Genomic DNA, 24,142 nt, shown 5'->3' on the forward strand with positions numbered 1-24,142 from the left:
AGGGGGCCACCCATTCCTGCTGCACGACGAAACCATTGAAATGATGTTTAATAGGCCTGATAGCCTGGGCCAGGGCTTGATTGACTGTATGACGCACACCAGCATCTAAGGCATAGACAAGATCTTGTTCAAAAGATCCAGCAGGATCATCCCAAAATATTCATCACCTCCCTGATCATCATAGGCAGCCATGCTGACTGGATACAAAAATAAAACTCCAAAGGAGCAGAACATCAGGTGATGCAGGCCAAAGGGGCAGAATACCAGCCCTGAATGCAGGGTAAAATATCCGATAGGATGTGGCAGGAGCTCTGCCCAAACTTAAACAGGCCCAGCCTGCGCCAAAATAATTACAACCCCAAGGACAGCACACTTGGGGCGTAGAAAGGGGAGAACACAGCTCAAAACTCTGACTGAGATGAAGACACGCATCTCAATGTGTTCCACAGCAATACGGGGCTCCGCGCATGCGCGCTAACCTAGGAGCTGTGAAAATAGAAAGAGGACTGTGCGGCAGCGCCGCACGTCCTCACTCCTCTGCTCTCGCTCCACCGAAAACAGGATGCGAGCTGAGCGGCTGCGTCCGGGAGGTACAACAACCCTTCCCAGTCACAGAATGCTCTAAAAAAATGTGAGCACAGCGCAAGAACAACATCGTAAGAAAGAAAAAGACACAAGACATGAATTAACATAGAGATTGAAAGAATTTATCTGGCTGCGAAGCAGCAAAGAAAGAGGAGTTGTTTCATTGTTATCAGCATTATATGGGGGACTGCCTCTATAGTTATCACATGTTGTGTATACACTTGGGATTTGTAGTTTTTTTCTGTATTAACTTTCTGATTGGTTGCTGTAGAAATTAAAGTGAAGAAATAGAAGCATAATCGGAGCCTCCGGTCCTGACATAGAATCAACTCTAACCGCTGTTGCCTGCCAACCGCACTAATTGAACAGTAATGAACTTCACTGTGCAGCTTCCAACCTTTAACAAGCGGTGAAGTCTGCCTCCACACTTGTCTAAAAATCATGCTTTAGCAACAGAAAGGGATGCATGAACAGGAAGCTACACATATCAGAATTGCAGTCAGGCTGAGTATCTGATGAGGTCAAGCGAGACCCAAAATGCACGGCCTGCATGATGTGGATCGCTGTGCTGGGCATCTTTGTAGCCTGAGGAGCACTGGCTGGTGTGACTTTGACAAAGATACCTTAAAGAAGAGTAACTGTGCAGGTACGAGGCATCGCCCCATGAGCTAAAGATTGCTTTCTGCCAAAATGCATTGAATCATATGGTGACTGACACATGGCTGTGTTTTGTTTTCTAAAGGCGTGGGTTCGGGCAGATATCAGGATATAATTTATCAGATGTCTTATTTGAATAGTGACTCAGCACATAGCAGCTGCGTCACAATCTGCCACATTGTCAGTGAAAGTAGCGGTGTGGGGGTGCTGCGGAGCTGTAAAAATAACAATGCTTGGATTCAGAAGGTGAATGAGCAATAGATAGATATGCCTTTAAATGTTGTGTTTATCTTGTCACATTTGCTGTGAGTTGAAAGATAAAGGTCAGTTGTCAGGCTGTGTCTTCTGACAAATTGCTGCTTATTTGGAAGCTTGTGTTTACTTTTCTTTCCTCTGTAAAAGTGACATAGTTGAAAATTTCGCTGGGTTACAGGACGTGAAAGGAATAGCTGTAGGATGTCATTTTGTTTTCTAACACACAACAATACAACTAAGAAAGAATAAATGAAGCAATTTTGTGGAATTCTGAAGTATGATGGAAGAAAAGATTTTAATAGGGTCAAAACAAATCAAGACACTTTACCTGGTGATAGATACATTATATTTGTTGAAAGTGACTTGTTACACATTATCATTTGTACACTATATATATAATTTTACCTGTAAAACTGCGTATGTATGCAGATTTAGGGTCCGATTTACGTTCTGGCGGCTTGCCTATTGTTCCACCAGGGCGAATAAGTAAATTACTCTGTTGCTCTGGTGGAGGGACTGCCTGCCAGATTAAAAAATGACCGCCAAGCTGGCAGTCACTTATAAAGCATTGCCTGGAACCACCTTCATGGCACTTCCTGTCAGTGATTTTAACAGTTTGGTGCAAGGCTCCATCAACATGACAGAGCCTTGCACCAAACTATTTTCTTTTTTTTATAAAAAAAAAATTGAAACTGAACTTTCTTTAAAAAAATTTTTTTTTTAAATTCCCCCTTGATAAGAAAGTGATCTCCCATGGCTAGGGAACATTATTTCTTTCTTAGTGTCCCTCCTGATGGAGACAGACAGTAAAAAAATGACTAGATATGCACCCATATTATTTGGGAAGACAGACATCTAGCAAATTTACTGATGGCCCTTACTCTGTCGGCCATCGGAGAAGTTTGGCTACACGGGATGGAGTAGTCACCGCCGTTGCCAAACTTAACATCCAACTGTATCTAAATCGGGCAGGTGGGCCACTAAGTTTGCTGGAGGGAACTACATCACCATTGCAACAGAATTCCCCCTCCATCAGAATATAAATCAAAATAAAACATCCATGTTAACGTGCAACTGGTCAGCACCAGTTCAGACTCCTATACTTCTTTTTCTTTACAAATTACGCAGAATAAGGAGTAGTTCTTACTGTATGGGTGTTCTCTCTGAAATTAACATACCACCAAAAAAAAACACACACAAAGGCTAACTGGTTCCCTGCCCAGTCAATTTGTAAGAGTTTGGTAAAACTGGAGGTTGACTGTCACTAAAACCCAATTTTTCCACCATATCATACTGCTGATATAGTAAAGTCCCAGAGTTGGGAACATTCAGTCCTAGTTCTATATACATATGCTTTCCTTCATATACAAGCCCCTACCTTGTCTGAGTCAGCTTATGGCAGAAGTCTTCAAACTGGGGGGTGGGCCCCCCTAGGGGGGCCTCAAGTGATCCGGGGGCAGGGGGGGAGGGACGCCAGACTCTGACCAAAAGCAGCATTATACAGATAACAGGCGTTTACTTTAAGCAGAAGCATGTTATTGCATTTTTAAAAAGGTAACAGAACTTAACTACAATGTTTAAATAGGTGTAGACATATTTAAACATTGCCATCTTTATAAAATAATTGTGAAAAATTCTGTGGGGGGGTCCATTGATTTTTATTTTTCAATTGGGGGGGGCAAGACATTAAAATTTTGGAGACCACTGGCTTATGGCGTAAAGGTGTTTCAAAAAACCTTTCTGTATCAGAATAGAATGGTGAGCTGTATGTGAGAACTAAAGAGAGCCGTGTGAGAGATGTGCTCAAGGTACGTCCAGGTAGTCCTCATGGGGCACAGTTTTTTAGGTCTGAATACATTTGTGTGCAGTCTTCCATTTCTCACATGTATTCATTGGCCTTGGGCTGAATGGGGACCCCCTAATGGTTTTGGGGGCTTGAAGTGTTGGGTGGCCCACCTGACCTGCAGGGGCTGCACTAGACTGCTCTATGCTACCGGGGCCAATTAAGCACTACAAAGTTCTACAATATATCCTCTCTAAAACATACCTTAGCCACCTTAAAATCAAAATGTTGCACCAAATAAAGAAAGTAATAGGTGGACATGCTTGAATTGATTGGTAGCGTTCCATTCCATCCTTTGTGGATTGGCTCACCACACATTACAGAAAAGGACCCACCATATTCAAATTTGTCTTACTCCTTCCCTAAAAGAGATAATTTAGTCAAACTGCTGCGCCTGCTCCCATTTTAACAGAATCACATAAAACACAAGCCATACCCTAACCATATTGGCCTTTACTGTGAAGTACATTTTGTGTTGTGGCAAGGGCAAGAAGCAAGCACGAAGGAACTTTCTAGAAATTATCCTTTGAAATCGATTGATATACCTTTTATCCCAGAACATTTCTAACTCCTTAAGGCAGATATTACTACGTTTATAAATGCATACATTATTTTTCAAATGTGGGCTCGTACATCACCCCAAACATTCCCGGTTGCCTTGGAGTACCAAACAAAATAGATACGAACATTTTGGTGTATAAATGAAACATACACTGTTCACTACACACAATCCGACACAAAGTTGGTACCCAGCATTGGTAAGAACATAAAAGTATCCTCATTAAAGTGACGAGTATGATCGAGTTGGGACCTCACTTCCCACAGACACACTGACATGATTATCCAAATGGCCAGAAAAATTAGCCCCTCACCCACTTTTTTGGTCTCGCCAAGACACCTTTAGCTGTTTTGCCCGACTTGCGTAATAAAAAAAAACTATACAAAATGTATACATATGTACATATATGAAGGTGCTTTGGGTCAGTCCATTTCAACCACTGGTCTGTTTAATGGTCATTCACGTTATGATTCTGTGCAGCACAGCATAAAGCACTAGCTAGTGGGTAAGCCCACTTCAGCCAACAGTTCTCTTTCACTGCAAGTTATTGCATTTTCTTACCACATGTGTAAAATTGCCTAAAAATAAGTGCACTTGAGATCAGCAGCTGGGCCAATTGTTTTCCATTTTTTTTCTATTCTTTACCCTTTTCCTATTATTTATATTGATCATCTGTGTGTTTAAGTGACATTAGTTTAAATTTATAATAATAGCATACTTTTCATTGTGCCAGTGAGAATCACATTTCCCGTTATGTGCATTACAACCAAAATGGTTTAAATCCTGCCTGCTTAGAAGCACCCAAACGGCTCTATTAAAATTCAATGCAATGATTATGATGGCCCCCATTTTTATGTGCTGTATGTTTTCCTGTGTTTTTTGAAAATTATTTTTGTGGCACATGGTTGCAGTGAACAGATACAGGAAATGTAACCATTGCACCATTTTGCCGAAGCCAGAAAGACCTACTCAGTCTGCCAATGTTTGCTTGGAGTTGTTCTCTGTTTTCTGAGGGGTACAACCAGTGCTTAATTTGTGCTTGTTGTTTCCGGTGCTGAGCACCGACACTTATTTTTCAGGGCCGGCGAGTATTCTTCTGCCTCAAGCATTTGCAAAAGAAACACACATGGGAAAGACAGAGGAAGGGTAAAAACGAAAAAGCGTCACAGAGAGAGAACGTAGAAAGCTGCAAGAGTGAGATGAAGGGGCAGGGAGAGGCCCTAGATGGCTTCCGGATTACGCTGCCTCAGTACTCTGTGTTCGCACATTTAATTACAGCAGCGCGTGCTTAAGAGGAGGGCTTTGGGCACCAGAACCTTTTTTATTTTTGGGGGGGTTGTACCAATGTCTCCCTCTGCCTTGCTTCACCATGCCCAGCATCTCATGACCTGCTCCAGGCATGCGGCCTCAGTGGTTCTGCTCATACAACCATAGATGGCGACTCACTCTTTAACGAATGGTGGCCGCCTTACAGGTCACCTTAAAGTAATCCTGCAAAAGCAACGTGCTGTCACAGCGCAACTTGGCACCATGGGGCACGCGCACTGCAATTCTACCGAAACCCCAAAACCTGCCTCATAAAGCACTGGGCCTAAAAATAATAAAACAGATGAGTGCCTATGTCAGTACCCAGCCATAGTGAAGGAATGACGCCTTCAAAATGGCACACTTAAAATGCTCTCGCGAGTGCTGATGCTCGGGTAAACACTCCAGCGCACGCGGCGCCTCGGAATCCTGAGTGGCAGTGGGAGCACCTGAGCCACTCAGCCCGCGCGCTCCCTGTTTGCCTTCGCTCCCCATGCTGTTGTTCACATCGAGCGCTTTACAGCATCACGTGCGTACGGAAATGACTTCAGTCGATCCCACTGCACTGGCGCTGAATTGTGATGCAGCATTTTTCGTTAACATTGTTAATTTGCAGTCTTCAGTGAGGCTGTGAAAATTGTGCCTTTTTTAAAGTATGTATAATGTTATCAAAGCCGCACAGCCTGGACTATCAATTACAGCCAGTCATACAGAATTGTTTCCTCTACAGACCTTGTTAAAAAAATATATATAAAAAAAAATGTTCCGTTTGCATTAAATTTACATAAGTCCTTTTATTTTAATAAAGGCTATTCGTATTGCTGCTATAAACATACATGTCTCCAGTCCATATGAAAATTAAATTTCTATCATCAACAGACCTATCGTCTCTTTCTTTAGCCCAATTGGATCAATTGAAGTGAATCAAGTCTAAAGTTCCCAGAATGCATTTGTTTGAAAAATAGGAACATGAAGTCTTTTTGAGATAGAATCACCCTAGGCTATGGTTTTATAACAGCTATACACACGTTACTATCCCCATCTCAAATATGAGGTCGGCAGATATAACAAGACGTGAATAGTCTGCTCCAAAGATTTCGGATGTTCAAAACAGCAACCAGTCCATAGGGGAATGGTGGAATTGGCATGCGAATGGAACCCAGAATTACTAATTCATCTGGTAATTTTCAGTTTCTCGGTAGAACCTCAGGGTTCCACACAGAATATCTACGAACTCCTTCCTACCAGATTTACAGGGATCCTGGTAACACATCAAGGGCATTGACACACAATCTGCTGATTCGAGTACTGTTACGAGGCCTACAGTAGCATTGCAAGGATGCCACAGGCCTCAATGCAGGCAACGAAAATGGCTTCTTGTGATCTCCAGTTTTGTAGAGAAAGGCTGCCTCAACTGGGATTATGGGTCTCTCATAGCATTGTATCACCAGCGTTTATAATAAAAACACCCAGCACCCACAGTACCAGCAATCTGATGGAAATGGCTGCCTGTTCTAAGCATGACCCATATCATCCTTAAGTGAGCCCTGCTTATGAACCACAATACCTAATGTTCAGGGGAGGTGTACTAACCTGAAATGTAGGGCGCTACTTCTTACCTTTTATAAGTCAGCTCTATGTTCCATTCCATGATTACAATGATTATTGTCATTTCTTAAAATCAAAGGTTAATAGTGATGGTGCTTCAACACGATTATAATAGACTGCTGAACTAAGCGGCTAAACATTATATGAGAAATACTGACTTGGCCAATAGGCCTGGCCTGCACTTTGATTTCAGACTTAAATATTGAAAAAAGCCCTGTGCACAGAACAAAATAATATGATTGCTCTCTGCATAGAATGCACATCTGAGATAAATTATTGTGTGATGAGTCAATGAAATTTTGAGATGTAAAATCGTCGCTCATGTATTGCAATGTGAGCAAAAAATCCATATGGAGCAAGTGATTCACCTAACAGCCAGTAAGTGGCATGAGGTGCGACTGTACTACTACTCTGGGTGGTGTTAAAGCCCTCCTTGTGTATATTTTAAAGAATTAGTAACAACCGGTATTTCAGACAGCTGTTCTGTCACATTAGATCTAAAAAGCAGTGAGTAACACTTGGGATCCATAGACTGACTGAGGCCCAAACTGAATGCAGCACAGCAATTGTTCATTTAAGAGACCAGTGAATCACTAATACGGAAGTTCAAAGTTTTGTTCAGAAATCGACAGTCGTCGCTTTGAATATTGCGGAAGACCTACTTTTCATTCCATCTCATGCCTCTTACGTCCACCAGCAAATACCCCTCTCTAGACCTTTATCTCACGTTCATGTTCTTTTTCATCCCTAATTTCTTGCTTTGCCATGGCTTTTCCATCTTTTTCTTCCCTTTTCTTTCCCCCTTTGCATTTTTCTCTCTTTTGCTCTGGGTGAAAGCCTGATGAGGAAAACAAGTTCTGGCTAAAATTAACCACCGGTGGCAGGATTCTGAAAATGCTTCAGGACCGTAAAAATGGGGGAAAGAGGTTATACTTGCACATACCATTACATCAAATGTACTCACATACAGTAGATCTAAATGTGTGCATTTGCTTACTTATTGCTCAAAAAGAAACTATGGGCCTGATTACGACCTTAGTGGATGGGTTACTCTGTCACAAACGTGACGGATATCCCGCCCGCTGTATTACAAGTTCCATTATATCCGATGGAACTTTTAAAACAGTGGGTGGGATATCCGTCACATTTGTGACGAAGTCATAATCAGGCCCTCTGTTCGGTGTGTTCATCAAGGATCATCAGGGAGCACCTGACCTGTGGCCTTTCATAGGTCTAGTGAACAATAGGCTAGCATGTTACATTATATTTACTTTGTAGAGCAGATATTCACCCATCGTCTTGGCAATGTGCATAAGGCAACCTCAAAAACAAACACAACATTAAACAGAACTTGGAAAGACCTAAAACATAATATGTGATTATTGAATGAAAATTCAAGTTCTCCATCATCCCTCAAATGGCCAATACTCTCTCCTGGGCATGGAAATGGGCAATTTCCTGGACTGCTTACTTTTTGACAATACCTGCCACAGCTCTAACTCACCCACTGAGAAGGCATAACTGCCATCGCCAGGGTGTGTTTGGATCTTCCACTGCTACAGAAGACATTAGCCTCTGGGGCCTTCAAGCCTTAGCCATTTCACAGGCCCTAAGGCCCAAGTGCATAGAGGCAGTCCTGCTCCAAACTCATGCTATATATGATATACATTGTTGCTGTATCCTTACTTGATGCAAACCACAGCACCACATGTGCGCACTGGGATGATGCACAAAATAAACTAGCACCTAGGGACTACTGCACTGAAAGTGGATGTCAGAATGCAAAAGATTTATCTAGCACAGAAAATCTTACAGAAAATTGCTACCTCAATGAGATAAATACACCACTAATCCAACTTTAAGCCAAAAATAATAACATATTTATATTCAAGATGGATCATCTCATACGGGGTAACAACATTTATAAAAAGTGAACGGTCTAAGGGCTCAGGAGCGGAAGACCAACAATTTCTCAGTTGCACTTAGCTGCTTTCATTGGCTTGCAGTCTGTACTGCTGCAAACAGTAGATCTCGATATCAGCAAACACAATGGAACTTGCTTTGTTTTCTTCAAGGCGATACAGGCAGCGCAGCCTACACTGGAATTCGAAAGAGTGCTACCCAGGTTACACACAGATGACTGATGCAGTAATCCCCAGAAGCAATCTCGCAGGATCATTTCTATGTATCAAGTTCCTGACATCTATCTGCCTTGAGCAGCACCCTTGAACTTGGAAACATTGGCCTTCATGGACTCTTCCCCGCCATGTTCTGGCAGCAGGTCTTTGTGAAGGGCAAAAACGATTATCTGTGTCGGTGTGCATACTATATTGTCCTAGTGGATATCGGGGCATTGTCTCTACATGAAAGCACGGCACCTTTGGTAGTGCCTCTGTAATTTGCATTGCAATAGGAGTTCATTTACAGTACTAGCAATTACAGTGTGAGATTGAAGTTTCAGTCCAGCATCATGACAAATTCTATGAAGCTAAATTATGCATTCATGAGGCAGAGATAAAACAAAATTGCTTTCTTCTCACCAACTAGGCAGCCCATGGAAAATTCTCAATTGTAGGCCCCGAAACCACGGTGGGGCAAGTCACGTCCTGCTCTGATAGACACGTCACTATCTACTGTTCATTGCTGGTTGCAACTGCAATATCTTTGATGGTGCATGATCCGGACACAATACCGATGCGCCCACTTATGAAAAATAACTATAATTTTATACATTCTGTTCATACGTCAAAGACAAGCGTACAACCCTACAAGTTTTAGCTTCCTTAATTTATAAATAAAATAAAAAAATGTGCCCAAATTTTTTCTTAGGAGTCTGCTGCGGCGTTGGTGAATGCTGGGATTGCCAAATATGACGGTTGATTCCACCTCGTGCCACTTTCTTCCACCACACTACGTTTCATCTCTCATGGTTGTACTCTTGCAGTTTCTTCTACATTCCTCATTTTCCATCTTGTCATTCCCTTCTCCCGTCTTCGTTTTTTGCCTTTCGCTATCTAGCTTTGGGTTAAAGACCAATGGTGTACATAAGTCCTAATCCCTAAAGTCGACTGCCTTTGCCCACCACCTGCAACCTTGGCACAAGTTAAGGGCTTGTACTGCTTTCTGTGTCCTGCCTTGGACATTTTAGCCCTAGGCATATGAAACCAATAAAAAATATTACATCAACTCACATTGAAATGGTGGTCAAAATGTTGGTGTTCAAGACTATACAGTGCAAATCTAAAGGTACATGCACACACACACAGCGAACACGGCCACAGTCCAGAATGACAGCCAATAAAAAAAACATTCCATATCCAGGTCAAAATAGAGATACTTGAGCAGAAGCGGAAAGCAACTCCTGGGTACTGACTGATATTAGACCCACTGGGTCCAGTCAAGGGCTGTTGTGCCCACAATGTAAACTCTTGTAGGTATTTCAGAGCCCACCATGATATTTTGGACTATTGACCCTGCACCACAAACAAATGACACAGAAATGGCTACATAACCGAGGCCACTGGACACTTTACTAAAAAGCAACAGACATCCAACACACCGTTCTTAAACCAACTATGAAACGTGGGCAACTCCCCGCTGCAGAAGCTAAAATACTCTTGATGCATTGTAAATGTACAGTTTCTACTAATGCATATATGAAACTGTTTTTTCAACAGCGAGGCAAAAGGAGTGCGTTTTATGTGACTACATTCATAATAAATAACATGAAAAGCTTTGGAATGACAGAATGTATTTCAGCAATTGACCATTTTGCTGCATTGTTGAGTCACAGGAAGAAATGACTTAGAATGGTAGGCTAAACATATATATATATATATATATATATATATATATATACCCCAAGAAACTTATCGAAATGGCAGTCCCTATTCGTTGGATGGGGTAAACGTTTTAATATACAGAGAAGATGATCAATAAATAGTCTAATTATCTTTTCTTGTGTTTATTATTTATTATAACTAAATTATTGCTGAGATAAAGAACAATATGGAGGTTGTTTTAAAAAGCAACCATAATGTGCTTGCTTGATTGATTGGATTGAGGACTGAGGCCTACTTTAAATTGCATTTCTACTTTATGGATAGCCACCTTGACTTTGGCGAAGAAAAACTGACCAAAGAGACTTTAGCATCAAGCTGCTCATTGCTGACCTAACACAGAGACTCTTACTGCAAGGCCTGATAGCAGTACTTTGTAATCACATCTGGAAAGCACACATTTACCATACCCAGGAGCTAATCGACGCCACTAGATTTTGATTGCTCCATACTGCTACAAAACAGCAGACTCATCTATTAAGCCTGAGACCCTGACATAACCAAAAACGCACTCTCCCAGTAGGCGAAACATATTGCCCCATGACCATAAAAAAAACAATAACAAACACTTACAGCACCTCAACATATCCTCATGCAGCTTGCAAAACCTCAATATATCCTCATACATCTCGCGAGAAATTATTACAGCCATCAAAGGGTGTTCATATCACCCACTGAGAATCAGGCCTCCATAAAACCATTGTAGATGCTCTCATAGTCTTAAAACACCCTTATCCAGCACCTAAGTAACACTCGCCTCCCCAACAAGACCTTAGTTGATACATACAGAGGTATACATATATTTAACATCAAGTAAACAAGGTATGTGGGGGGTGTGGCCAAAGTGTCGAGCATGGCGCACGTCTAATTCTCGGGCTCCGGAGGGGCCGGCGCCAAAAATCCTATTAAACGCGCTAGCCCGGGCTATTTCTCACCGGAGCACGAGCAGCGGACTGCCGACGAGTTGCCGACGCGATCGATCTTTCACCGCGGGACGGAGGTGAGCGAGGGACAGAGGCGGGCCGCCCGACGCGGGAAGAGGTTTGCGGCCCATCCCCCCTTTGGGGGACCGCGGCCTAGCATGAAGCGGCGGGCCGCCCTGGGATCGGATTGGGCGGCCCGTGTGTGGCGACAGCCGCGCCTGGGCCCAACAGCCGGGGTAAGGACCCCCGAGATGCCTGGCAAGGGCGGGAGGCCACGGAGGGGCCCCACCCCAAAGAACAATGCCTACCTGGAGGCAGGGAAACAGTCACGGTCATAGGCCTCCAGCCCCGATTGGAGCGGGGCGCACTGGGCCCGATCAGAACTTTGGAGAGCAATATTGAACCTGCGGCACCCCGACTCCTGTGGGGGCCAATTAAGAGGTCTCCTGAAGGGGGGCTAGGGCCACAAAAGTTCCGCTTTGAAAGGGGCCCACTCAACAAAACAGGGGAAAGCGTCCGCTCAAAATGAGAAACCAAGAAAGCGGCTGAAAGCCTGGGAGCACCACCAACCCTGAATGGGGCCGCTGTGCGCGAACCTAAACAAGTCTACGGCAAAGGACGAAGCGCTGGGGAACGGACGAATGCCCTGCACAGGGAGACGGTCGGACGGAGGCTGAGGCGAGCGCCCGATCCTGCATGCAAAAAAGGATACGCCAGGCAGGAGCAATGAGCAAGAGACACGCCATCGAAGGGGGTGACAACCGGCAACCGTAGACGGGCATGGAACCCACTGTCTCCACAACTGGACGCCGGAACTAGCCGGCGGGGCGCTTGGAACTCAATCTGGGGATATCTGCGAACAGCAACTAAACCTTTGGAGACCAAAACGGAGGGACAGACCAATAGCAGAACGCACGAAGAAGACCGGACTGCTGGCCGTGCCCACCGTGGTACACCCCCCTGCCGGTCTGATGCCCCCCAAGGGCCGCCACAAGTACAGAGCCATGGACCACATGACGCCTGCTGGGGGCGAAGAAGCGGACGCACAGAGTCAGTCACAAACCAAAGTACAAGACACCCTAGACAAGATACTGGGAGCAATAGAGGACACAAAGTCGACATTACGGCACGACATCAACCAAGTGGCAATTGAGGTGGGGCTCCTAAGGGCGGAACACCATAAGCTGGTGGACAGAGTCAAAGCGACAGAAGCTTCACTGGCAGACATCGCGTCAAGACAGAAAGACACGACAGCTGAGGTTGCTTCCCTGACCGACAGAGTGACAAGACTCGAACAACGGGCTGAAGATGCAGAGGGAAGAAACAGAAGGAACAATGTGCGAGTGGTGGGCCTTCCTGAGGGGTCAGAGGGGTCGAACATGGTGGAATTTCTGGAGAAGTGGCTCAGCACGGTGGTCGCACCTGGATGGCTGACTCCTTTCTACGCACTGGAACGAGCGCACCGTGTACCGGCGAGGCCCCCTGCCCCTGGCAGGCCGCCCGTGCGGTAATCGCTAAACTCCTACACTATAGAGACAGGGACATCCTTCTACAGAAAGCCAGAGAGACGGGCCCGTTCAGAGTGGCAAACGGAGAAGTGACACTGTTCCCAGACTTTACACTAGAAGTCCAAAACAAACGAGCTTCATTTCTAGCGGTAAAAAGAGCCTTGCGAGACGAAGGGATGCAGTACTCGTTGCTATTCCCAGCACGACTAAGAGTGATTATGGATGGGAAATCCACATTTTTCCAATCCCCAGAGGAGGCATGGGAGTGGCTCGAAGGGCACGGGTCCCACACGGATCAAACCGCCCGTGGGAAATCCAGTGCGGCAAGGCCCCGCCGAGCCCCGAGGGGGAAGAGACCCAGGGATCGCCCTCAACTAGCGCCAACACAAACGCAAAGAGAAACGGGCAGGAAGGCAGCCCTCGAGGCGGCGGCCCGAGTGGGTGGAGAGACGTCCCCCCAAGATGGCTCTGAGGTGGAGTCTGACGACACAGTGATGTCCTCCGCCGGAGAATCGGGGAGCTTGGCCTGCGCCCCGAGAGTGACACCTCAAACGGCAGACGAACTCTGATAGTCCAGAACAGTAGCAGCACCTGGGAACTTGGTATACCGTGAGTAAACATGTGGCCCCTCCGGACCTGGTCACCCCCCTAGACTTGACTTTCGCCTGCAGATTTGGCTGGCGAATAGGACAGTTATGTTTTTGAACAAGTTGCACTGTTGCACAGTTTGCTGGGCTACCTGCAGTTCCGGAGGCGCCCTGGGGATGGGGAGTTGGGGTTTACAGTTACGAGTTCAGTCGGCAAGATGGGTGGTGACGTCAGTACACTATGGGGGTGCGGGCGTGTGGGGGCTTCGGCCGGTGCCCCGGGTGCACCGGGCCCGTTCTCACCAGAGTACAGGATTAAAATGGCTGACTACAATTTCATAACCTGGAAGGTCCGGCCGTCACTCCGGCCAAAAGACACAGAATCCTGTCCTTCCTTAAAAGAAGGAAAGTGCAGATAGCAATGCTACAGGAGACCCACCTGGCACCGGGGGAGGGTGAGAAACTAAGGCGTAGATGGAGGGGGCAGGTGTTCGCCACAGAATGTTCAGCCTATGCAAGAGGCGTACTAATTTGGATAAGAGCGGGTGTCCCCCTAACGGTTGATTCTTCCAACATAGACAAAGATGGTAGGTTCGTGATATTGGAGGGGAAACTGCATGGGACCCCATTAGTGTTGGGTTGCATCTATGCCCCTAATCAGGACCAGACTTCATTCATGACAGGCCTATCAAGACACCTCACCCGACAACGCACTGGGGAAGTACTAATAGGCGGGGACTTCAACGCAGTATTGGACATAGATATGGATAGATCCACCCCGCCGCTACAAGGGGCGACATCAATTAAGATAGCTCAAAGGCTGGTGGAGTGGATGAGCACCTGGGGTTTAGTGGATGTCTGGCGGATGCGACACCCGGATATTAGGGACTACTCATTTTACTCAGGCCTCCATCGGGTACACACCAGAATTGATAGGGTAGTCTGCACTGCAGGCCTGGCACGAGGCGTGACCCACTCTGAATACCTGGCCTGCACAATATCAGATCACAACCCACTACTGTTAACACTGAGGGTGCCACAGGACAGACCCCCTATACCTTCTTGGAAGTTGGCCCCTGCGGCACTGGAGGACCAGGCATACAGGGAAGCGCTCCGTTGCCACCTGACAGAACACATTGAGACTAACAAGGGATCCACCTCTTCTAGGGCCGTGGAATGGGAGACGCTTAAAGTGGTGACAAGGGGTTTCTGCCTTGGGCAATCAGCAGGAGTGAGGCATACACTAGAGAGACAGCTAACCGCCCTAGAGAAGATTATACACGAAGGGGAACTGAGACAAGGCCCAACAACACAAGGTGATGAACAATACGACCGCGCCCGCAGAGAACACTCCCAAACTGAGGAAAGGCTTAGATGCCATGACATGCAAAGATACCTAGCGTCTCTACAATCAGAGGAGGGCAGATCGGGGAAGCTCTTGGCATGGCTGGTGCGTCCGAGCGGAGGAAATGAGGCTATCACGAATGTATCGGACAGAGGGGGGAACCGCAGACTTAACCCAGGCCCTATTAATGACGCATTCAGGGATTATTATACGTACCTGTACAGAAGACCTAAAGAATTGGAGACACGGTCTCTAGATGATTTCCTAATACAGATCCCTCTAGCAGTGCTAGACCCGGTGGTCAGAGACAGCCTGGGGGGGCCAGTGACTAGGGAAGAAATAGATGAGGCAATAACACAACTGGCCCCTGGGAAGACCCCCGGTACGGACGGGCTCCCCATGGATTTCTACAAAAAATATAAAACCCTGCTGATTCCTGAGCTGGCGGATATGTACGCAGAGGCGTGGAATTGTGGAGAACTACCTAACACACTGCGTGAGGCACTGGTAGTGCCACTCCCCAAAACCAACAATAGGGAAGCATCAGTGACTGACTACCGCCCGTTATCAATCAATCAATCAATCAATCAATGACACTTATAAAGCGCGCTACATACCCGTAGGGTCTCAAGGCGCTGGGGGGGGGGGGGTGCCGCTACTGCTCGAATAGCCAGGTCTTCAGCTTCTTCCTGAAGGAGAGGTGGTCTTGGGTCAGGCGCAGGTCGGTCGGGAGGGAGTTCCAGTTCTTGGCGGCCAGGTAGGAGAAGGACCTTCCTCCTGTAGTCGCTCTTCGGATGCGGGGGACGGCGGCGAGGGCGTGGTTGGCTGATCGGAGGTGGCGCGTGGGAGCGTAGAAGTTGACTCGGCTGTTGAGGTAGCTCGGGCCTTGGTCGTGTAGGGCTTTGTGTGCGTGGGTGAGGAGGCGGAAGGTGATTCTATCGATGCTAAACAGTGATTTTAAGATACTTAAACTTAAAAAATAAGATACTTAGCAAGATTATGGCCAACCGGCTGCTCCCCCTCATGACCACATTGATACATCCTGACCAGAATGGTTTTATCCCTGGACGCAGCACCTCCCTGAACCTCAGGCGGCTTTTCTCTATAATGTACATGCCCGATGAGTTGAAGCCCCCTGCCGGGGTCTTACTAGCGGTGGATTTCGAAAAGGCTTTTGATTCGATTAGGTGGGACTACCTGAGGGCAGCTATGTTAAAAATGGGCCTTGGGGAGAAATGGGTTAAATGGGTGGACCTGCTGTACTCGTCTCCAACGGCTAGAGTGAGGACGGGCGGGACAATCTCGGGCGCGTACCCAGTGTTTCGTGGAACCCGACAGGGGTGCCCTCTGTCCCCGCTGCTGTTTGCATTAGCGATTGAACCCCTGGCGGCCCAGCTGCGGGAAGAGGGGGTGGGTAAGGGGATTGAATGGGGCCCGGACGAGCATATTGTCTCCCTGTATGCGGATGACATCCTGATCTACCTCAGGGACGGAGCTAACGGTCTTCCCTGGGCTTTGGAGGCGTTGGAGGACTTTGGGGAGGTTTCGGGACTACGCCTTAACCGCGGCAAGACATACGTGTTCCCCATGAGGCAGGGATCCACGCGCCCGGTGGAGTGCCCACTGGATTTGAGCTGGGCTCCACGGACCTTCAAGTATCTGGGTATCCAAATATTCCACGAGATTAGCGATCTCAGAGACGGCAACCTAGGTAAGGTACTTAGATCCCTACGATCGTCGGTTGGGTTTTGGCGTTCACTAAAACTTTTAATAATGGCCAGAGTAGCACTGGCCAAAATGATTATGCTTCCCCGACTCCTCTATTACTTTGCCAACCTACCACTACTGATCCCACCGACATGGTTTCGCGACCTGAATACTCTCCTCAGGGAACTAGTGTGGGACGACGGACGCAGACGAACGGCCTTGACGACCCTTTGTAGACCAACCCATATGGGCGGCCTGGGCGCTCCTGACTTCGAGGCATACTACCTAGCGGCCCAGCTACAGTGGGTGGACGGCTGGCAAGCGGGCAAGGGACACCTAGACCGTTGTACTGCACAGGGAGTAATAGGTACGGCAAGGATAGTGGCACATATGGCAGGCAGGAAGATAGCCCTTCCTGAGAACAGCGCAATGGTAAAGATCGCATTTGCATGCTGGAAAAAATGCACAAAAAGAGTGGGAGTGGGCCAGCCATATTCTCCAGCATTGCCGTTGGCGGCACTGGTAGTGGGGCCCGGAGGGAAGGATTCGGAAGAACTGGGGTTGGGCCCCTGGACTGGCGCGGGGATTGAGACAGTGGGAGGACTCTTCGAGGAGGGGGTACTGAAGGGATTCGCTGACATACTGTTGGAGGGGGTCCCCCGGGGTCAGTTCTTACTCTTCGCTAAGATAATACACACCCTGAAAAGCCATTGGGATACGATAAACGCAGAGCCAGCCATGCACGGGGTGCTCCACCTACTGCTGACAACGGGGTCGGAACACCATGCGGTCGCCAGGATATACCGGGCACAGGTGGAGGCCATGCTGGACCCTCTACGATCCTTGAGAGAAAGGTGGGGAAACACGATAGGGAGGGAATTAACTGACTCAGAATGGAATAAAGCACTGGCTTATCCCCGAGTGGTCTCGCGTAACACACGGTTAAGGTACATTCAGTACAATTACCTTCATAGGACATATCTGACGCCACACCGACTGTTTTGGATATACGGGGGACCCCGAGGACGTGCCCGAGATGTCGGGGGGGAGATGCTGACTTTGACCATATGGTGTGGGGGTGCCCGGAGCTTCAATCGGGTTGGAGAGGGACGATTGCCATTTTGGCCCAGTTACTAGGGATAGAATTATCGCCTACACCTGATCTGTGCTTACTGGGCCTTAGGGCGGCTGCGCTGCAAGGGAAGGTGAGAGGGAGATTCCTTGACTTAGCCCTGGCACTCTATAAAAGATTAATCGCGAAGGGCTGGAAGGCCCTGAGCAGCCCCTCACAGACTGACTGGAAAGGTGACGTTTTGAAATGGTCCAGGGCCGAACTGCAGGTTTTGAAGGCAGAAGAAGCAAGAGGAATCCGACAGGTCCCCATTGCCCCAGAACGGGAAGATCTGGTCTCACACTGGGAAGGTCTATGTAAGAGGGCAACAGCACCCGTGGTAGAAATAAGGGATGAGCAGCACACCCCATGAAGCTGACACAAGGGAAAGTTCCCGAGTGGGGGCCTGAAGACGAATACTTACATAATCAAAATACACTGACTGAGGTAGTACAGAAGCGAGCGAATAGCAACTTTATACACCACCAATAGAGGGGAGGGATAAAGTAGGTGGAGGCCTGCCTATCTGCACGCTGGGGCGCCCGGGGCTTGGCCCTTCCTCTCATGCTCCTATGTTCCCGTGTCGTCTTATGGTACCAGTAATAAGTCCCACCCACACAATGCCGCTATGTTGACCATTAGTTTGTTGGTCTATTTACCTTAATTTTTGTTCTTTTGCCCTCTCAACTCCGTTGCTCTCCTTTTTACATTTTCACTCTCTCTCCCTTATTGTTAGTATCTCATCCAAGTTATGGGTCAGAACAGAACTAAGTTGACCACTGACTTACGGGATCCCAAAAGGCAACACAGGCCGGCGAGTAATGTAATGCAAAATGTAAATATGATAATCACACCAGAGTCAGGGATTGATGAAAGCACTAAGGAAACATACGAGGTTCAGGATCTGAGTAGAGAATTAAAAGCAGTACGAATTGTAAATACAAACTGTTTGAGAGAAATGTACAATGAATACAAAATGTTGCAATGAGAGAGTAAACAGATGTAAGATAACAAAAGTTAATAAAATATAATTAAAAAACAAACAAAAAAGTAAACAAGGTATGTTCCGTTACATATTTATGTAGTGCAGAACTCCTGGTTTCATAGTGTCAATGGAGTCAGGATCTTCATGGCTTGGTTTTGAGAATTCCCATACACAGGAGAGGGCGTTAGCAGCAGTATAAGTACAATGTATGTTTTATTGTTGGTAATTTGATGATTTGTAAGTGTGCTGGGTGCAATAAAGGGCTACCCGTGATATGTTTGTGTTATACTGATTATTTGACTTGTGCATTGCCCAGTAGGTATACGTGTAAATGTATTAACTGAGGTACTGGGGATGTTTGCAAACCCTGGTATCCATCGGATGAAATATCTGGGCTGTTTTGGTTGTATGAGTTCTCTTTACATGTGTTTTGCTGTAAGTTAGTGTTGGTTGAATCACTATATTGCTCTTAACAGGGCCTCGCACAACCCTCAACAAGCCCTCACATACTTTCCAAAAGACCCTCACAGAGTCCCAAACAAACTGTCATAGATCTGGGTAGCCCTTAGAATACATTCACATAGATCCCCAACAGGCTTCTACAGTGTCTCTTCCATACCAGCATGTCATCCCCTACACATCAACCCCCACGAGACCCCTCCATGCAGCTCCACATAAGCAGCCCTTGGATATTTCACAAAGGGACTCTCACTGAACCTCAAAATAGCACCTAGTATAGCTCTGACACTTACACCATACAGGGATCCCAAAATACACTGTCAAAGCCCTCTAAAGAAACTCACATATAATTAACAGACAACGCTTAATTTGTTGCAACCGGTGCATGTGGTAGACACCAACACTTATGTTTTGGGTCTGCACTTATTTTTCATCATCAGTCTTTGACCGAGAGCAAGAAAAAGACAGAAAATTGAGAAAAAGAATGAGAAAGATAGAGTAACAGTGATTAGGGAAGAAAGGAGGTATAAAAAGGAACGTGCAAGAGTGAGATCTAAAGGACGTAAGTTTATGGTGGTGGTAGAAAGAGGTATGAACTGGAATCAAGACTAGGTTAATTTGGTATTCAGCAACTCTGGTATTTGGCAGTGCCGGCGGAGGCTTTTAAAATAAACTGGTGGTCCTTGTGCTTACTTTTTACAAATTAACTCATATCAACATCATTAAACAGTCCATGATTATTTGTTATGTCCTCACCCCTGTCCGAGTGCCTCAGAATACCTCCTCGTTTGGGCAGTGTATACATATTGTTGAACTTATTTTAAAATATAAAATGTGACACTGAAAAGGAGCAATCGTGCAGCCCATCACCTTCCTAAAAGTTTTGTTTCATCAGGCACCCACCACACACACATTACATCTGTGCATCATCCCTAGGCCTAGGCTCGCCCCAGGCGTCCCCAAAATCACTCCAGCACCCCTACAAAAAGTTTGCAAACTCTAACCTCAGAAACACGTCCCTTTCCAGTCCTTAAGTCACTGAAAGAAGACGACCAACAGCCTATTTCCTCTAAATAAAGCTAGGAAATCAGCTCAGCTCCAAACACGTTATGAACGTTAAATAAGACCATCCTCACCTTTTTAGCAACATCACAGACCAGGCGTCTGCACCTTCATCAGAAAAAAACTATAAGATGCCCAGTAGAACTTCATATCCCACGAGTAGCTACAAGGGCAGGTGTCTGCAGAAAGAGGCGGGCGTGTCGGGCCTAGATATGCAAAACACTGGCGTGCGATTGGTCAGGTTTTTTTCATGTCGTGTACCTTCCTTTTAGATTATAGATGAGCGCGCTAGGATAAGACAAGCTTTCATAGAAAAGCAAATAGCTGTGCTCTGGGTATTAGCAGGTATTAGCCACATGTTAAGCGCTGCAACTGCACGGCAGGTGGAATGCACCGAATGTTGTTTTATCCCAGAAAGGGACGTAGTTTAAAGAATACATTTCATTCTTCATCAACGCTTTTTTGTTAGCGGGAGATGCGCTCTCTTTCATTATTAATGGCAGCATTCGTCGTCAGAGAATTACATACATCTATCCAAGAGAACACAGAGCAAAAAAAAAGCAGACAGTCGGAGATATGAATGACAGCAGACTGAGAAAAAATGCCACTGCACAAACAAAGCCATTGTTCGTTGCCTGTGTCCCAAAAAATTCCGATGGCTGAAAAAAACGTACATGACGGGAAACAGCCCGGGTGCGAAATGCAAGGCGAATGCAGAAAAAGGACATCGGTGATAAAACGTTGCCAAAAAGAGCAATTCCCAAACTCTGAAATGTACAAAAGACACTTATGTAACGGATCTGAGGTCAGAAGTGAAATGTTCTGTGCCCGATACAATTACAGTGCAACTACCAGCAGAATGCATGGTCCGAGGAGTGTAAGTACTAGGTTTGAAGTGGCAGATCACAGAAAACTGATCAGTATGTCTGTAAACGCCTTGACAGGCAATGCAAAAGACACACGTTCTAAAATCTTCCTAAACAGACTTCATCCATACATCTAATGCGCATGTCTATATAAATGCCAGATGTGAGCTGAGCCTGCTTATATATATATATATATATATATATATATATATATATATATATGCTAATACAATGTACAATATATATGAACACTTCCCAAGAACACCGGCTCTGTCTGCAGGAAGGAGTAGGCGAGCAGCGCGCTGGTTGCAGCTGTGCTGAGCAGTGCCATTGTGAGATGTGCGCTGGATGCCCCAGACATACCCTGTGCATGCCGTCTGCGCTGTCTACTCAGCTAATTATGTGCAGTGCAGTGCTGTACCATGTGCAGCGCATGCAGTGTCTCTTCCCCGTGTACAGACGGTACCGTTGTGAACACTTTATGGAATTTTTGACCTAGTGCCTACAGAGCCTCGCGTGTACTGGATTAAGTGCATTATGCGGAGAGTAAACACCGTATGTGCCTTTGATGCTGCTGAGCTTCGTTGCCAAACGTAATTTATTTTCTATGTTCTGGGGGCAGTGACAGCGCTGCATGCAGTGTCCCTAACATGCTGGATGCATTGTTTGCAGTGTCTCAATTGCTAGTGGTCTGGTTAGTGTCCCCAGTATGCAAAACATTATGTGCCTAATGTGCCCCTGTGCCGTACATAAGATGCTGTGTGCACGGTCCACTTTGTATAGAGAGCAGCAGTGCAGTTTACCATGCCGGTACAGTGTAATTTTTCCAGTGTGTCCTGTCTACAGTAAATGCCGTATCGCACAGTCCAACGTCTCCCCAGCAGTGCTGTGTATGAGGGCCACCCCTACCATACTCTGTTTGCAGTATTTGCAGTTTTCGTAGTTCCCCGAGTGGAGTGCATATCATGACTCCCTGACATTACCCTTTGCAGTGTTTGCAGGGCATGTAGAGTCCTGTGCAGTGCATGCAGAGTGCAGTGTTTGCGGTGGACTGTGTTCGGTGTGCGCAGTGGCCTGTGCAGTGCATGCATTGTGTACGACAGTGGTAGAGCAGCAGGTACTCACGATTTTAGAGGGTTCTGGACGGCTGTGGCCATTTTGATACAGTATAACACACTCAGCTGCAGATTCCGGGCTCTCACCTCCAGCGACAGCTACTGTACAATTTCATTCATTCTCTGGGCAGCGCTAGGAAGAGTTAGCCAATCAGGGACCGTGATGAGAAGCATGTAGCCAATCACTGATCCTTGTGATGAGCAGTTGTACTCCTTGATACTGGATGTTGTAGTCTCGGACTGGATTACTGAAGTGACTGGAAGGGAGTGTCGGACAACAATTCCCGACATGCAAAGGGATGACAGGTCGACGCGCCGCCCTCCCCCGTGGCTTGATTGGCCAGTGGCTTCTACTGTAAGGTCAGCGGCCTACTGAAAGGTGCTGGCAGATTGGGATTCACGCTTCAGAGCGCAGATGTGAGGATTCTGTTTGAGGCGCAAACAGTAGGTCACTGATGTAAGCGGCTTTTCCTATAATCGCAGAAGCTAAGTGTTGGTACTTTATCAACATGCTAAGAGGACTAGTGCTTTAATATAATGCATAACGAAGCATTCGAATATACAATATTACAGATTCTAATTTTTAAAAGGGAATTTTTCTAATTTGTGCCTAGCTATTGTTATGTGTCATACTGGGTTCTCACACCTTAGAATGTCCTTCACTGCAAATGTAACTAATGTTGGAATACCGTTTCAACTCATTCTATTTCAAAATCATCTTATTAAGATCAAACGTAGAGCTGATGGCTTTAGCTGATTCGCCACCATCATGTAATCAAAATAAACATTGGTAAAGCCACTAGGTCGGGCCTTCAGAAGCTTGCGGTGCTTTTTTTACAAACACACATGCTTCTCAAATTACACGTCCCTCTGTAGCAAGTAATAATTAGCACATTTTATACACTTACTCAGATTGCGATTTTTACGTTATAGTTTACCATCGTGTGTTCAGATTAGTTAGCCATAGTTAATGTACACCTCAGTTTAACTGTTCATGCGGAAAGCCTTACCTTTACTCGCTTCTGCCGCTAAAAAATTCACTATAAAAATTACATCTGCTGAAACGGGATCAATGTGTTTTCCCAGACACCAGCTGTGCCAAATAGACCAGGCTGATTGATAAGCTTTCTTTGTACCTGGGGCCCAGGACTGAGAGATGTATTGTGAAGCGTCTGTCGAAATGCAAGGGAAAAAACGGGATTGCCCGAGACTTTCCATGTGGAGAATGTCAACACATTGTCCAGAATGAGAGAATGAGGATGGCCTAAGGGGTCTAGCAGCAGATTCGGAAAGGAAGGAATCAACACTGGGAAATCTATTGACAGCTCTAAAAGGGTTGGAAACCTAGCTTGTGATTGCCAAAAGGGGGCTATGAGCACTAGAGAGGCTTGTTGGCGTCTGACATGAGCCAATACCCTGCTGATCATGAGGAAAGGGGGAAAGGCGTAATTGAGGGTAAGAGACCAGTCCTGTAAAAAGGCATCGGAAGCTAAAGCCAGTGGATCTGGGTGCCAACTGTAGAATTGGGGAAACTGAGAATTGAGACAGGATGCGAAAAGATCGATTACTAGTGGACCCCAAATGTTCTGAAGGTTTTGAAAAATCAAAGCGTGGAGTTTCCAATCGCTTGAATCTCGAAGATGGCGAGAATGCCAATCTGCCACTGAATTCAGAGATCCTGGAAGATACTCTGCATGAACCGAAATATGGTTTAAAAGGCAATATTCTCAAAAGCCCTTGGCTAATTCCGCCAGTGGTTTGGATTTTGTGCCTCCGAGATGATTGATATATCGAACCGCAGAGATGTTGTCCATTCTGAGAAG

At 46.2% G+C, this 24,142-nt stretch overlaps 1 protein-coding gene across 4 annotated transcripts in view; it reads right to left on the reverse strand.

The window, feature by feature from the left end:
* The window catches only part of DPF1 (double PHD fingers 1), a 467,038-nt gene extending 444,593 nt beyond the window's left edge, over window positions 1–22,445 (reverse strand). For all 4 annotated transcript variants that reach the window (XM_069208087.1, XM_069208083.1, XM_069208085.1 and 1 more), the window contains exon 1: window positions 22,330–22,445. In XM_069208087.1, coding sequence (XP_069064188.1) covers window positions 22,330–22,361 — 32 coding nt within the window. In that variant the 5' untranslated portion in view covers window positions 22,362–22,445. The remainder of the gene's footprint in view (window positions 1–22,329) is intronic.
* Between the last annotated feature and the right edge of the window lie 1,697 nt (window positions 22,446–24,142).

This window comes from Pleurodeles waltl, chromosome 9 (genome assembly GCF_031143425.1).
Source record: "Pleurodeles waltl isolate 20211129_DDA chromosome 9, aPleWal1.hap1.20221129, whole genome shotgun sequence".
Taxonomy (NCBI): domain Eukaryota; kingdom Metazoa; phylum Chordata; class Amphibia; order Caudata; family Salamandridae; genus Pleurodeles; species Pleurodeles waltl.